At 40.7% G+C, this 17,811-nt stretch overlaps 1 protein-coding gene across 1 annotated transcript in view; it reads right to left on the reverse strand.

The window, feature by feature from the left end:
• The window catches only part of Dpysl3 (dihydropyrimidinase like 3), a 110,461-nt gene extending 93,636 nt beyond the window's left edge, over positions 1-16,825 (reverse strand). The window contains exon 1 of the mRNA XM_021214147.1: positions 16,270-16,825. Coding sequence (XP_021069806.1) covers positions 16,270-16,647 — 378 coding nt within the window. The 5' untranslated portion in view covers positions 16,648-16,825. The remainder of the gene's footprint in view (positions 1-16,269) is intronic.
• Between the last annotated feature and the right edge of the window lie 986 nt (positions 16,826-17,811).

The raw sequence follows: 17,811 nt of genomic DNA on the forward strand, positions 1-17,811 counted from the left end.
AAAAAAAAAAAAAAGAAAAGAAAAAAGATCACTAGGTGGGAATTCACCACTTTTACACTAAATGGAAATAAGACTGAATATCTTATCTGGCAAAATGTCTCCTCAGGCCTCATGAGTCTATTCATGAAAAATAAAACCATAAGAAGTAAGGGCTGTCAAGTCTTCTCATTTTCAAGTCAACCAGCAAGAGCATGCAAGGACACTTCCACATAATTTACTAACAGCTTACTAAATATAGGAAACAGTAACTACCATCACAAATGTTACAAAATCTAATCACAAAATAATATCTTCCCTAATATATACATTTAGAAGCTGGCAAGTAAAGAAGATGACTTACTCAAAGATATGGTTTGGGGATCAGATGGTTGTGGAATCAATAACGAGACATCAAGACCTTGGATTGTAAGTCGTTCCTCTTCACTAGGACGCCTGACTAGGTGGAAAAGGCTGTGCATGTCATCAGTTCAGGCTGCTCAATGGGCTGTAGGGCTCAGTTCCAGTATCTACAGAACTCTTGAGCCTTAAACCAATGACTTGAATATAATTTGTTCTGTTAGACAAAATGAGAACACACTGAGCTCTATGTGCTAGGGTCCATATTTCCCAGTGAACTTCCTCAAAGAGTAAGGATTAGGGGCAGTGGTAGAGTGTGTGAAAGAGGCGGCAGGGAGGGTCTCCACCAAGGTACCTTCACATCCATTGAGATTATGATAGAGACTACCTTTGATAGCTCTTCTAAAGAGAGGGAATGGCCTGGGCAAGAGAATGTGTATCTACAGTAACAGATAATCAGGAGACCGAGACAGGAGGATCAGTTCAGCCTATGAATTTGAGATCAGCCGTGATAATATCCTAAGACCCCATCTAAAAATTAAGAGGTGTTCATCTGTAGTAATCCTATGCTGAACTCAACTAATTCTTTTTTCAAAGGGAGAAATGAAAATGAAAGGATTCAGTCAAGCTTACCCAGGGACTAATGCAAGCACTTCTCCCCTGTTCTCCTGGATGTCAGACCTCCAAGTGTTCTCTGCCTCAGGCTGGGATGCCTGTCAGTAACAAATGACGGCTGTTCTATACTTGGTTGTCCCTCTAAAAGCAAATCTCAAGCTCAGGAAAGGAAGGTGTGAGCTTAGCATTGCCTGGCCTAACATGACAATGAACTCCTACCAGCCAAGGTAATATGCCTATAACTAGAAAAGCTTGATGTCACAAGCTGATAACAGCAGGTAATACGCTGGCTGATTCATTCACCTTCCATTCAAATATTTCTTGAAGGCTTGAGCATGCTAGACACTTTCTTAACTCTCACAGATACAGCTACAGAAAAGACAATCAATTTAATAAATCAACTGGGAATTTCTTATTTATTCCTTTATCAGAAGAATATATCTAGGACCATTGAGTCATTCATAACGTGGTGCTAGTCAGGTGCTAAAGATGTTACACCCAAAGTTCCCCCTCCTAGGCCAGTGGAGAAAAGTTAGCTATTATTCATATTACAGTATAATCATTATTAATGAGATGCACCCAAGAACACAGACACAGGTGATCCTCACCCAGCTTTGGGGGTGTGAGAAAGAGGCCCTAAGAACAGTCAAAAGGGCAGGGAGATCTAGAGAAGGAGGCAGAACCGCCTAGTCTCCTCACCTGTAAGACAGGAATAAGAACACCTTGCCCTCAGGGATGCTATGCAGGTGCGATGAGACAATCGTGTGAAATGTGTCTGTCCAGACAGATGCGAGCTCTCACACCCGGCTCTCTATCTTTATACACACCAGGCTGTCCAGGACATTAAGGCTCTCTCCCCTGTGGCCGGTGGACTGTGAGATCAGCGGCCCACAGAGGAAAAATCCTTTGTCTGTAGCTTCCTTAGTACGGGGACCCAGCAAGTAACCTACTCCAGACATTAGCCTTGGAGAGCCGCCCACACCATTAGCCACTTCGTTGGGGGATTTCTCCCTGTGGCTACGGCTGCACCAAACACAATTCTTCTCCTAAAGTGATTTCCTCTCCCACCATCTCTTCCCCCACCAAGTGATTTATGGCTCACTTAGAGCCTTTTTTCCTTATAACCCATCTGGCCTTCCTACCTCAGCCTGCAGGGAGGGTGGAAGCCTCTGTTTGTAGCTTTGCAGATGGTTTCTATGGAAATGATGACAATATTACAGCTCTTGTGGAGTCACATCACTGCTGATTAAACAAGGAGATGCGACTTGAAAGGGGAAATAAATTTGGACTCAAACATCAACCAAGTCCTTGGAGACAATGAATAGTTTTCATGAAGTTGTTCCTATCAACAGCAACAATAACAAGCTAATATTGTTTTTGTATAAACACTACAGGGGAGGCTTATTTCTCAAGGCCTCTGCGAGGCTCCACAATACAGACAGAAGCAGGCCCCGGGCCAGTGCTCACTGCAATAACCTGACATAACAGCTGAGGATTTCTGGGTGTGTGTCAAGAGGATTGAGCTATATCGTTTGAATAACCGAGTATCTCACTTTTCCAGTGTCACCCACAACCAGAGTATAACTGCTCACGACTGGGCATGGTTTGTTAACTGTCTTCTCAAATTAGCAGGACAAACTGCAAAATGGAAATGCTTGTTTAGGGAGGAAGAATGGCCAGCACCCATTAATAGCTCTCAAATGTGGATATGATAAGGAGGCGAACCGCAGACTGCATCTCTGTGTACAGACCCTGACTTTCACTCTCCCTCACTTCTCTGTGTCTGGCATGTGATTTTTTTAGATCCCTATATCTTACTGTGGCCCATGAGAGGTTTAATGTCCTTCTTTGCATTCATATAGATTTATTTATTTCTATTTTATGCACATTAATGTTTGCCCGAATGTGTCTGTGCACCTCTTGCATTCGATGCCTTAAAATGCCAGAGGAGGGCATCATAGCCTCTGGAACTAGAGTCACAGATGGTTGTGAGCCCCTATAGGTACATGCTGGGAATTGAACCCTGGTCCTCTAGAAGAGCAGGCAGTGCTCTTAACCACTGAGCCATCTCTCCAGCCCCTGTGGTTCTTTTTCTTTCTGAAAGAAGTTTATTGCTTTTTAATCTAAATTAATTTAATGATATTATTTTGGTCTGTCTTTCTCCATGTCTCTCTGTCTCATGTCCTTCATACATGAAGTGGGATAATTATGGTTCTCTCTGAGACTGCACATGAATATAACTAAATTAAATTAATAAATAAACAGAACTTTACAAAGTACCTGAAACAGGGTGATTCCCAACAAGAAATATGTGGAAAGAGCCCAGTGTTCACAGTGGATAAATAATCTCTCTCATACCCCTATGGTAGGGCATTATCCAGCCCCCTCCCAAAATAGATATGGATTTATCACAGAATATAGACTAATTGTGAAAATAGTACATTAATTAAAGAAAGAAAACAAAAGTATGCATATAATACAATCCATTAATGCAAAATATTCAGTATAATTAAATCCACAGCAAGAGAAAGCATTGTAGTTGTTGTTAGACACTAGAGGGAAGAGTGAATATAGAAGCCTTTTGGGGATAGTTAGAAACTTATGGAACTATTTGTCATGATTGTACAATCTTATGTGCATGCGGTAATCAAAGGTAATTAAGTGCTGTATGTATTTTGTCACAATGAAAATACATGTTCTCATATAATAAGTACTTATTTTTATTTTCATCCTTATTCCCCTATTGTGATTTTTAGCTACATGTAAAATTAGAGAGCAGAACTGAACTGTTAGGCTGAATTTTAAAATTGCTTCTGCCTTGCCCGTCTTGTGTCCTGAGGAGGACGCAAGGCTCCTCTGAGCCTTCCTGTATGAATGTGCCCTCAACTATAAAGTATCTTGAAGAACCTTGTAGACACCCATGAATGGATGACCCATGCAGGAGCAAATGACACGTGCTCAGTAAAGTCTGATGGGTCCACGAACAGGCCAAAGGAAAAGCGAGAGCCATCTATGCACACTGAATATCTCCAGGGGTCAGTCTCATCTCCGGCTGAATTTCTGGTCTAGGACAAGTTTGCTGAAGAGTGAGCACACATTTTCTAGTGGCTAGGTATCTTGCTCTCCCAAGGAGACCCTCCCTAGAGAGTCTGGAGTGAGCTGTTATATCAGCTCCCCAAACTCCACTTACTTACTCAGTTGACGTGTCTTAGGTGTGAGTGAGCCAACCCTTGTCTCCATCCACTTCATGATATCATGTAATGTTCACGACTCCAAGAGAGTTTCTTCCCATGATCCTCTTCTCCGTGCAGCCGCAGATATTAATAGCCTTCCCACCTCTCCCTTTTCTAGCACGGCCGGTGACGCTTTGTCCTTCCTAATCACTCGAGCTTCCTTTGTTTTTTTCCCTGTGTGCTATAGATTGTCCTCCTTGCCTCCCCCATTCTCCCGTCTTTGTTTCTCAGCAAACTTAGTTTCACTTCATAAATCCGCATTCTCTGAATGTCTTGCCTTTTCCCTCTTCAATTTGAAGTACAGATTTATTTTTTTAAACTTCCTCCTCCAATCTCAGGCATCTGAAAGATGAACAAGTGCCTTTCAGATTTCCTTGCTCAGTTGCAGGGTTTACCTCAGTGGTCTGGATCTTTTCTTTGACACACACACACACACACACACACACACACACACACACACCGGGCAGGGAGAGATCTGTAACTTGTTTCTTATAATCAAGAGAAATATAGCAGATTGATAAACTATAAAACACTCTTTGTGACTAAAGCATCATTGACATATAGTTTGTGTGTGTGTGTGTGTGTGTGTGTGTACTTCTTGTCTATGTATATTTTTGTTAAACACAATCGAATAGTTGATCAAGTACAGCTTATATAGGCTTGAATACTCACTATCTGGTTTTTATGGGGAAAGTTCACAGACTTCTCTTCCACACTAATGAGAGGCATCTTTTGTTTACTAAGCAGGTATATTAGATGCACTACCTTCATTTAAAACCCCTCATAGCCAGTTCAAACTCTCCATTCCCAGTTCTTGTCCTGAAGTCTTACTGAAAAGATTTTATAGTGTACCACTTTATAACTCCCTCCTGGGTAGTGTATAGAAGAAAACTTCATCCCTAACAAACTTATGCCATTCATCAATTACCTTTTTCTTCTCTAGCCATATCCATTTATCACACAGCTTTCCATTTCATTGGTTTTATTTAGTGCAGTCTAAGTGCTAGGAAGTGGGAATATTACCCAGAGGAAAAGAACCCCTCCTAAGCCCACTTCTAACTGAGCCCAAGCATGGCATGTTTTCTCATTAAGATACTTTAGTTTCCTGGAAATAAACCAAATGGCTCTGCTTTCATTAGAGATCATTTACAATAACAGCATGTGGGACCCTGGGTCCTGTGGACTTGGATTAAGCCCCATCTCTGGCACCATCTTTTGAGTAATATCTACCCTTAGTAGATGCTTTCAATCAATAAAATGCACGAGAAAGCCACTGAGGCCAATGACAATGCTCGCCAGGCAGCTGAAATACAGAATGACACCTGTAAGCTCCTTTTTCACTTCTGTTCACCTTTGCTCTAGCTTTTGGCTTCTTCCATGGGTCCCAGAGACTCTGTAATATTCCCTTCTGCTTTAGATACTATGACATCCTTCTGGATTTGATGAAATTCTGTTTCCCTATTGATCTCAGTACTAACTGCTAGGTATGTCATTTTCAATATTTATCTTATGCCAGTGTCATATATTGCTTTCCATTCAACTCTGATGCTTTGCTGACTCCACACCAGAAGAGTATAAAGATATACAGAAAGCATCAGACATCATTAGAGATCTCATGGTATTGAAGGATTAATAAACAAGTATTATGAACAACAACTTTGCTAGTTTAGATGAAAGGAACTGGTTCCCTGAAAAGCACATTTTTCAAACCCATACCAGAACAAATAGAAATTCTAAGAAGGTAGACCTACATCTATTAAACAAATTGTGTTAATAATTAATAACCTCAGACCAAAAATGCAAATACTAGATGGGTCCACTGATGAATTTTCCAAACATTTAGAGAAGAAATTATATCAATCTTGCACAACCAAAGGTAAAAACATACATTTCCTAACTCATTCATTATGAACAACATTATTGTAATTAAAGTCAGAGGCATAGACTATAAAAAAATAAAGAAAAAGAAAACTACCATCTAATATTTTTGTAGATATAATTGAAAATCTTCAACAATGAATCAAATCTAATAATAAATACAAATAATAATTTTGTACCACAATCAAGAGAGATTTACATCAAATGTGCAAGGCATCTTTAACATTTGAAAGTCAGTCAATGTAATACATAATTATAACAGTGTATACAAGAAAAAAATCACATAATTATATGGATGAGTGCATGAAAAGCAATTTACTAAATTTAGCACCATTCATAGTATTTTTAAAAAGGGCCTGGAAAAATCACAAAAGAGGAAGAATAGCTTCAACTTGATAAAGACTTGTGTAAAAACAAAACAAAACAAACAAAAACTACAGCTAACATCACACATAATGGGAAGAAAAGCAAAACCTTTCTATTAAGCTCAAGAACAAGGCATGTTATATAAGAGAATATACCCTCTAACCAGAAATATTAATCAATATAGTGAAATCCCTAGACAATAAAATTAGATAAGGAAATGCAGGTACACAGATTGGGAAGAAAGAAACTAAGGTGGTACCCCAATAAAATAGGAAAATAATTCTTGTTGTCATTTCTCCAAAAGTAATGAACTTTTGTCTTAATCTTTTATAGGCGTTTCATGAAAGGAGAACACTTTATAACTATATTGACTCATCACAGAGCACACATAGCCAAACATTATCAGCCCATATCCACATGTGGCTCTCAACATTTGGAAGTAGATTGCTTCCAGTGCCTTGTTACTTAGGTCTAGTAACCACATCTTACACACATAAACATCTTTATGAGTCAAAGGCATGAATGGGCCATGAAGAAATATAGGGAACATGGAAAATCGCAAGTATACACATGGCTTAGGCTGTAGGAGTAAACTGCATTGCATCCAAAGTATAGTAAGATTGATAACACTGGTTTCCTTAAAGGTAAATTAATCTTAAATATTTGGGTATAAAATATATGCAAGCAGAATGAGTACATACTTATGAATGATCTCAAAGCACAATATTGATTTTGCTATAGGAAGGCTAAAAGTCTGATTTGTAAAGACAAACTTCAGGCAGCACTATTCAGAAAAATCATTTCCCCCAGAAATAATCCATATTTTCCCACAAATAACAATCATTTACGTAGAAACTAAAAAATAATTGATGCTCAAAAAGTCTTCCTAGAACTAATGATTATACAAAGAATGCAGTCAAGATTTATGTACAAAAGTCAATTGCTTTCTTATATAGCATCATTGAACAGGTGGGCTTGCATAAAACACTATTATTTACAATAGAACTCCCCAAATAAAATATTGTAAATCAAACAAAATATATATGTATAAGATGTATAGGAAGAAAGCTAATAAAAGATATGAAGTAAGATATAAATGAATGGAAAAAAATCATACATCTTCATAGATATAAAGACTCAGTGTTGTCACATTATCAGTACCTTACAACTGCAGATTCAATACATGTCTAAATTTCTGACAATCATTTTGTGAATATTATTAAAATTACTGTAAAGTTTATATGGAAATACAAAAGATCCAGAATAACCAACACGATACTGAATGATAAAAATAAAATGAAAGAAATCGATACTTTAGAGCCTTCAAACATAGTACAAAACTACAGTTATCAAAACAGCATGATATTGACAGAAGAGTAAATATGTGGATCAATGGATCTCAATTAGTAGCCTACAAATAGATTAACACATAGTCAATTGATCATTCCAAAGAGGAAAAGACAATACAAAGAAGCAAAGTAAGCGTCTTTTCAATAACTGGTGCTAAAACAACAGAACACCCATGTGAAAAATATATACAATCTTTATTTCATTCATATAAATTCATTTCAAACAGAGCAGGCATGAATGTGAAATGAAAAAGTCTAAATCTCCAAGATAACACAAGAGAAACCACTGAAGACCTTGGGAACTAGATGGTGCTTTAGAAACAATACCAAATTTGCAAGCCGTGAAAGATCTAACTTGGTAATATGAGATCCATTGGCATTAAGAACTTTGCTCTCTGAATGATAATATCAAGGGAAGAAAAGAAGTCAATGGGAGAAAAATTTCCAAAAGATACATCTGATAGATTATCATTTAAAGCATAAAGAATTATTAAAATCAACAATAAGAAAACAAATGATGTGATTAAAACTTGGACCAAATACTTTAACAGACTTCCCCAAAAGAGCTACAAACATGGATGTTGAAGAAATGATGCTTCATGTACTTCTGATGTCATTGGAGAATTGAAAGTTAAAAATGACAAAATGCCATTATGCTTATTAGAAGTAGGAGACTGATAATTGCAAAAGCTATTGCAATTTTCTGAGGAACAGGAACTCTTTTCCACCACTGGACAGCATGCAAATTGACACAGGCCCAAATATACACTTGCCAAATGTAGTCAATTGTAGTCCTTGGTATTTACCCAAATGAATAAAAAATGTTTGTACTTACAAAATCTGCTAACATATGTAATTTTCAAACTTTGTAGCTGCTCTAACTTCTTTCAGTGGTGAAACAAATAATCTATGGATATGGCCAAACAAGAGAATATTATTCAGTACTAAAAAGAAATGAGTTATCAAGCATGAAGAGATATGGAGGAAACTGACATTTGTACAAATTCACTGAAAAATAAAACAGCTTATTCGGAAAGAATGAATAGTGTATTATCCTAATTATACCAGCTTCCCGAATCCATTAGTCTCCTACCAATGAATATGGAGAGCAGACCTAAGGGACTGGAATACCCATAGATGTCAGTACCCAGGTAGTCCTAGAGCTATTTTTCCCAGGGAGTTTGGAGATGGCCCGTATCTGAAATCCTAGGAAGGAGAAGACTGAACACAATGATTAGTGGCTGTCAGGGGTCATGGGAATATAGGTACAGCACAAAGGAATTTTTAGGGCAATGAAACTATTCTGTAAGATGCTAGAATGGTAGAGAAATGTTTGTCAGTTTGTCTGAATATACAATACCAAGAGTAAATCCTACTGTGAACTGTAGGCCTTTAGGTGCTAATGATGTGTCCGAATAACTATCAGTTATGGGAAACATAACACTTGGCTGTGCAGTAATGGCAGTAAAGACTGTTGTGTGTACTTGGGGACAGAAACACATTAAAATTCTGGGTTTTCACCTATCTTCGCTCAAAGCATTTGTAGGGTTTTGTTGTTTCTGCCATTTGTTTTGATTTTCTTTATTTTTGAGTAGCTTAGTCACATTGCTCTACTGTAACGCAACACTACAATTATGTGGCAAGTAAATAACAGAACTTTATTTCTTATACTTAAGTGGGGCATCAAGGCAGATTCCCTGTCTGGCAAAGGCAAGCTTTTTGGCTTACAGATGGAGCCTTCTTGCATTTTTACATGGAAAAGCCAAAATAGCTCTCAGCATCTTTTTCATAAAGACAGTGAATCCTGCTTATTCACAGAGCTCTGCTCTGAGGAGCCAGATCTCCTAACTTCTTAACAACCATTACACAGAAGGTGTGGGGTTTTACAGACTGAGGTGTGGGCAATCACATTCAGAGACTGGAGTATGGGGAAAAGGAACCTGATCACAGAAATATTGCATCTTCCCATTTAGTTTGGAATGCGTGCAGTGTGTGTGTGTGTGAGTGTGTGTGTGAGTGTGTGTGTGGGGGGGGTACAACGGTGGAGAACAGGGCTTGACTTTGAGATATCTTTTTCAAGTGCTCACTACCTTATTTTTTGAGACAACATCTCTCGTGGAACCTGGAACTCTCTGTTTTGAATAGCTGTCTTGCCAGGGTTTCCCTAGAATGTCCTTGTGTCAGTGTTCCAGTGCTGGAGTTACAGACACAAGCCACCACACCTGAATTTGAATTGTGTTCTGCATTCCAAACCCAGGTGCTCATATATGCACAGCAAGCACTTTACCCATTGAGTCCTCTCTGCTGCACTTAACATTATTATAGTTGACATTGTTGCTTGCTGTTTTAGGTTCTCATACTCCACAAATATGGAATTTTACATGTAATGTGATAATGTACATATATACATCTATTTGTATATATAAATATTTGTGTGCACAGGTCTACAGAATATCAATCATGCACAAATATTTTAGATAAGACCTTTCTTCAGAATCAGAAAAGTTTCTGCGCCACTACCATAGTAACCATCTGGACCAGCCCTCTCATTTTAGGAAGGAGGTAACTTTGGCTCAGAGAATTGGCAAAGCTACAGCTAGTAAATTGGTTGGGGCTGGAAGCTGAGATAGCTAATGATGTTTCTGGTTTTCTTTGCTCTCCCTACCGCTTTTTATTGTTCTCCAAAGAAGGTGAAGTGTCTTTCAAAATACCATGAGGACACATAGAGAACAAAGATATATCTTAACATTATTTTCCTAGAAGTTTATCTAGAAAGTTTAATCCAGCCAAGCAGAAGTGGAGGTTCAGCTCATACTCCTCTCAGCCAGCTTCCTACTCCTGATAAGTTTTGTCTCATCTCACGGAGGCATTTCTAAAGAGTGATGCCCAGCAGAAATAAATCATAACCAATATCAGCTACAGGAGTCGCTGATGGAAATCCTAACAGACAGCAGTCCAGCCATCTTAGACTTTACCAGAGCAGTCAGCAAAACCAGGTTTCCAGGGAGCATTAGTTTGAGGGAACTCTGCCAATTGCAACATTACTTAGAAGACATGTTTTGCATGTTCCTTAAAACCCACTGTTAAACTTAACCAGAATGCCAAGAATTTTCAAATACTTCAGTTTTGGGTCCAGGAACACAGGACTCAAGCTTATCGTGTCAGTTGGGATAGCAAGATCACTTTTCCCTAGGCAGCATCTACCCTTTTCTTTGCTCCAGTACTCCCATATAAATCATTTGCACTCCTGAGCTTGGGCTCCGACAGCTAGAGGCCTCTGTAAGTCTGGGCTTCTATTTCCACCAGCCATCTTTTTTTTTTTTTTTTTTTTTTGTGGGGCAAGGAAGGGCACACCGACCAAATTTGAACACTTAGGACGGCAAAGTTAAGGGTTCACATCTTATCCAGTGGAAATTCTCCTGTCTACCCATAGTGCCATGGCTGACTTCATAGGGAAAACATCTTGCACAAAAGAGCCTCACATGGAAACCAGGGAAGTAGCAATGAGTCCCTGGGACTGAGTCACCAGCAGAACCATGCAACCAAAATGCCATGGCTTTGTTCTCCTGGATGACAAAGCCTCTGAGGTATCATTTGTTCTTGCAGACTCGGTGTCATAACTCTGCTCCTCTTAGTAATTTTCTTTTTGCTTTGAACATTACACTTTGGGTGGAAAAAAAAAACAGCTTAAGGAGTGATTAAAACACACACATTTTACTTAAAATTGCTTTTCTATGCACTTAGTGTCATTTTATGAGTATTAGCCAATTTTGGAAGACTTCGGCAGTGTGAAAATTTTTCATGAGAAAAATTTAAGCACGTTATTAAGATAACCATTTGCACCTGGCTGTAGAACCACAAAACTGGCTTGTAGTGATGACTGAAGATAAGAATTGGGCATTCCCTGTATAATGTAGAAAGATGTTTTACATTTTTATTCTGCCAAACACTTGTTAATAAACCTATTCATAATTTGCTAAATATACTCATTCCCTTAAGAAGAGTGTGGTAATTAGTATGTCAGAGATAAAATGTATGTTTTTTTTTAATCAGCATCTTTTCAATAATCGTTTAATAGGCTTAGATGGGCGTGGAAAAATAAGGATCTTGCACCAACTGTGCTCATGGGCTGAGCGACTCATCTCAAAGCTTCCCTGAGTAAGGAGCGAGTGACAGGACAGTGGGGGTTTTTGGTGTTGATGGAAGATCTGTTCTTGCTTGGTATTATCTTGACATGTCAGGGGCTAGGGTGATGCTTAGGCTGGTGAAATTAAAATAATAATGCTACCCACTGTCTACAAAAAGCACCAATCAGAAAAGTCAAGGGTTTGGGTTCTGCTTCTCTCTACTTATCACCTATGTGATCAGGATTATTTGGTGTACATTTCAACTTCCTGATACATGCAATCGTTTCGTGGAAAAATAAACACATAACATTATATAAGAATGTGCCTAAAAGTTGCTACTTGCTATCATGTCTGTAGATGGCACAAAACTGATAGAATTATGTCATAAATACAGCTTGAAAAGTACTGATCAATTAGAGGAAAGAGCTAAGATAACGGAAAACCTACAAGGAAGAAAATAAGATCCTATAGTTGTTGTTGTTTAATCCACCTGAACTATCATGAAATGGACCGTTTCAGCATCAGAGGGGCTTATGAGAAAGAGTTTCTGAAAGCTTGGTTAACAAGGAGCTTACTATGGAGACAATAAGACACAGATAATTAATCACTAGCTGTAATCTTGTACAACACAAGCATATGCTGCATGTAAATCCAGAAAATTAAGCAGCCTAATGCACTTTGTTATGGTTGCATCCCATCTGGAGCTCCAGATTCAGCTCTTAAGCCAAGGCACACCGTCTTTTCAGAAGAAAATGTGTACAGTACAGCATAGCCTGAGAAAGGAGTTGCAACACTGGAATGCACCTAAAGGAGGAAGGCAAGGAAACTCTGGATAACGAGACTAATAAAGATAAGCTGCTTATAGTCAAGCACTCAGTAGGCAGAGGCAGAGGCAGAGGCAGGATGGTCATCACAATGAGTTCCTTCCTACCCTGAGCTATATAACAGGACCCCAGAGAAAGCCTTCAGAGGTAGAGAAAGAGACAGAAACTGACAGAGCACATGTATGTGTGCGTGTGTGTGTGTGTGTGTGTGTGTGCGCGCACGCGCTCACACACACACACACACACACAGATTGCCTACAAACATATAAAGGTAAATGAAGTTGGGTAGTATAATAATATATGCTAAGTTCTAATTATAAACCAAGTAGTCAGTGTTGTTATCACCTTGTAGATGGGAAACCTAGAGCCCAAGGACTCTTGGTTACAGGCTTCATTTATATATTTGGTGAAGAGATGATGTCAGCCCTGCCCCAATAGTCCATCCCTAATTTCTGGAAGATACTAGAGTTGTTTAGAAGTTATTCCCAGCCTTGCAGGATAGTGGTAAGCATGTATTCCTCGAGTTCCTCTAAAGTCATGTGATTGCTTTAACCAATGAGACATGAGCTCCCATCCTACTCATAACTTCTGCAAGAAAGTTCCTGTGTCTGTGTACAACTTACTACTTAGACTGTTCCCATTGCTGATGTGTGGAAGTGATCTCTGAAGGACAATGATGATCAGAAATTCCCTTGTGACCTTCGTAGACAACTGGCAGGGGCCAAAAAGTGGTTGTTGTTATTGTTTTGTTAAATCATGGAGGCTTAGGACTCCTAACCATGCCCCTACCTGATTTCATTTGTAGACAGACATGAGAGCCAAACCCATATACTTAAAATCTTTTAAATGTCTTTGAATAAGGAAATGCTTTTTTTTTTTTCTAAGAATAAACTGCAGAATCAAACAACCCTGAGATTTCACCTCATACCAGTCAGAATGGCTAAGATCAAAAATTCAGGGGACAGCAGATGCTGGACAAGATGTGGAGAAAGAGGAACACTCCTCCATTGCTGGTGGGATTGCAAGCTTGTCCAACCACTCTGGAAATCAGTCTGGCGATTCCTCAGAAAACTGAACATATTACTACCGGCAGATCCAGTAATACCACTTCTAGGTATATACCCAGATGTTCCAATTGGTAATAAGGACACATGCTCTGCTTGTGGACGTTGTACATCGTGGTGCGGAGCCTAGTGCGCACCACGATGTACAACGTCCACAAGCAGCTAGCTGCATATATAGCAGAAGATGGCCTATTTAGCCATTGTTGGGAAGAGAGGCCCCTTGGTCTTGCAAACTTTATATGCCCCATAGAGGGGAACACCAGGGCCAAGAAGTGGGAGTGAGTGGGCAGGGGAGCAGGGTCGGGGGGGGAGGGTATAGGGGTCATTCGGGATAGCATTTGAAATGTAAATGAAGAAAATATCTAATAAAATAATTTAAAAAAGAATAAAATGCATATACTCTATAGGTAGGCGAGCTTGTTAGCTTTCCAATCTAAGATGTCTAGAACTTGCTTCACGAGGTAGTGAGTAGTAGGCAGCAGATATTTAGACCAGTGCAGATGTCATTTTACACCAGCCTAGGAAAACAGATGTTTTAAATAAGGAATTTTAATATCAAACATGTCTTAAACACCTCCAATGTGCCAGGCATCCCAGGCAGGGCCAGAGATAAACCCAAACACACAGTCCATAGCCTCAAGGCCTCAAGGGAATAACCATAAGTATAGAACTAGATAACCCGTGTGTGTGTGTGTGTGTGTGTGTGTGTGTGTGTGTGTGTGTGTTTTAAACAGTGTGATTAAAGAAAATTAGAGATAATAACATGGCCTGCAAGAAGCAGACAGCAAGCCTGAACTTAAAAACCCATGTAGCTCTAGCAACCCTGCTGATGTCTAAGTCATATTATTATTTTTCAATTAAGAGCCAAAAAGTATAGAGTTTGTGAAAGGAAACAAAAAAAACGAGAGAATTGCTGGGTTTGAAGGAAGACCATTTTCCCTTTCTCTAGTTACCATGCTTCAATCTTGCAAAGCAAGCATATTATCTGGCTTACATCAGGGGTGTTCCAGCAAAGGGAACTGACTCACAGCAATTGTGTCTAGCCTTTCCCACTCCCTCCTTTCCCACTTACGCCAGGAAAGGGACATTTTAAGAGTCATGAAGTTAGACATGTAGAGAAGCAATTAGCTTTCTGTAGAGGGCTATTCTTCTGCTGAGAAGTCTGCCAAAACCTTTCTTGTATACCAGAAGCATTTCCTAAAAGGGCTAGTGGGCCGGGCCTACAGGAGTCTCATACTCAGAGGAAGAAGTGATGAAGATCAGGAAGCAGATGGGTAATTCCGAGGCATGCCGACATTGTCTTACAAAGGATCACTCTACACAGAACTAGCTCCGGGTCTTGTTTTCCCTGGTTAGGAACAGTACTTAAAAGTTTGTTTAAAAAAAAAAAACAAAAAAAAACTATCAAAAATCGAGCCAAGGAGAGATAAGCTGTCCTTTCACTACCTCATTGCATTTTAATGGAAAAACAGCTCAAAGCAGGATGAGTATTAACCGTAATCACGGTGAGGCAGACATTTCCATTGCAGGATATTATTCATGATGGCATTAGTGAGGAATAATACACGGGGTGTGTGTGTGTGTGTGTGTGTGCAGGGGGTGGAGTGTGCAGCCATTGCCTAGACCAGGGTGAGGTCATCTGGTTACTACTGTTCCCCAACTCAAATCCTACGATTTGAACGTTGACTCCTCCAGATCTGCACCAACCCTGAATTTTCTAAACCATGCCTCTGACTTTTTATGAGATAAACACATAAATCTTTGTAGTAAGCTCAGTACGGCATGAGTTTCTCTAAAACACACACAGAAGAAATTAGCTTTAACACATGTAAGAGCAGCGGGGGGCTGGCAGCTCGTGCTAGTTTAATATGCACTTTTAATGCCCCTGTCTATTTTCAAATACGTATTTTTTTTTTTTTTTTACAGAGACAGCTGCATCCCTTGAGACCCAGGCTCGTGCCAAGCTATGTACACAAATATACTCTTAATAAACACAGATGTGGAGCGTCATGCACGGAGATTCAGATGTTTAGAGGCCCCACACCCAAAAGTTTCAGAAGAGTCAGAGAGTCACCCCATTTTCTTAGCATCAGTATGCCCTCTGCCCTGGTGACCTGGATTAAATTTTAATCCGGGACCAAGGGGAACCAAGACAATTGTTCTGTTGGTTCATCAGAAGTAAAGGAAGTCTGGGAATCGCTAAGCCTTCCCAGACCAGGGTTGACACACCCACCTAGAACTAACCAGCCAGGGTGCAGGTGGGTGACTGGGATAAAGACCCAGACCTGAGACCCTTGCAGTGCACACTGGAAGATGCCACAATTGGGGACACGTGAGAACTTGGGCCCTTTGAGGATGCCCTTTTTCTCAGCCCATCTCCTTGTAAAGTATGAGTAAGAAAGTTGTACCCAAGCCATGGCGGCTGAGGCTGAGAAGGGGGCCAGGGCTAGAGGGGAGAAGACCCCGGGTTCCCTTACCTTGTCCTTGGGACCGAGGTTTTGCAAGACCTCCTTGCCGGTGGCGCTCCGGATCTCCACCCCGGCGGGCTTGGGGGACTCCGGCGCTGGCTCCCTGCTCTCCTCCCGGCCCGGGCCCCTGCGCGCGTCTCCTTCAATCCCCGGCCGGTTCCCTGCGCCGTGGCCGCTGCCCTGGCTGCTCCGGGGAGTCTTGGCGCCTCGCTGCCCCACACTCAGGGCATCAAAATCCAACGTCTTGCTCTCGAAGGCGCCCTCCACGTTGCAGAACATGCCACCGTACTTCTGCCGTGGGACTTGATCTGTGGTGCCAGGACGGGCCAAGTACACAGGCAGGTCGTCCTCATGGGAGCTGTCCCAACCCCTTCGGCCCGAAGCCATGGTTCAAGCGACAGCGACTCAGGGGCTTTCTTCTTCAGAGGCTGAAGAGAGCAGCGGCCAGCAGCGCGCACAGAGCCACAGTGATGGGGCGGGAGGAGGCGCCAGAGCCTTCGCGCCAGAGGCGGCAGTGCTGCTCTGGTTCCTGCCTGTCACCCACCAGCCAAGCTAGTGAGCCTCAGCCCAGGCTCCGATCGCCCCCGGGACCGGGATCGTCCGCCCGCTCCAGCCGCAACTCCTTGGTCACCCCCAGCCCTACTGCAGCCTCAGCTCTTGTCCCAGGTCCAAATCCAAACTTGTCGCGCGCTCAAGTTCGGACACACGCTCGCTGGTCTCGCCAGCTCTGGACACTTGATTCATACTTAGATACAATTCAGATTGTCTTAGAAATAATTAAACTGAAACACTTGGGCACAGGGGCACACAAACTGTGTGTGTCTATTTGCACTCCTGGCACACACACACACACACACACACACACACACACACACACACACACACACAGACACTTTACTTTTTGATCCTCTTGTGGACACAAAGCAAATTGCCCAAGATGTTTATATGTGAAAGTTAACTACTGAAACTTACCACAGACGCCTGGCCCTAACCACAGCCTATACCTTCTCATCCAATCTCAAAATTACACCCGATTCCAGAATCTGGTTCAAGAACCTTCACCTTCACATAACAAATTCCTGAATTGTGTTACATCTAAACCTTCAAAGCACACACATACACACACACACACACACACACACACACACACACACACACGCAAACACACGCTCGTGCACCAATATGCATACATACATGCTCGTGCCGGGGAGAGAGGAAGTCCTCTCACTTTGCTGGCAATTATAAAAGTAATTGTGAAATGATCTCACCAAACCCTATACTTAACTCACCTATGCCATCCCAGACTTTGCTTTTTACCCAACTTCAATTCGCCTCAGACACAATTACACTGAATCACAGACAAGAACACATTCCCAGATTTTATTTTGCAAAGTGTTTTCGATAATATCTTGTTCTTCAAACCAACTACAGGCTTATACCTCATATAGTGACTGAAGCCAACATTCACCTCTAAGAATTCCATACTTAGGTAAAACACAAGCCTAGATTTACCTCTTAAAACAAAACAATGACAACAAACAAACAAACCCA

This window comes from Mus pahari, chromosome 15 (genome assembly GCF_900095145.1).
Source record: "Mus pahari chromosome 15, PAHARI_EIJ_v1.1, whole genome shotgun sequence".
Lineage (NCBI taxonomy): Eukaryota > Metazoa > Chordata > Mammalia > Rodentia > Muridae > Mus > Mus pahari.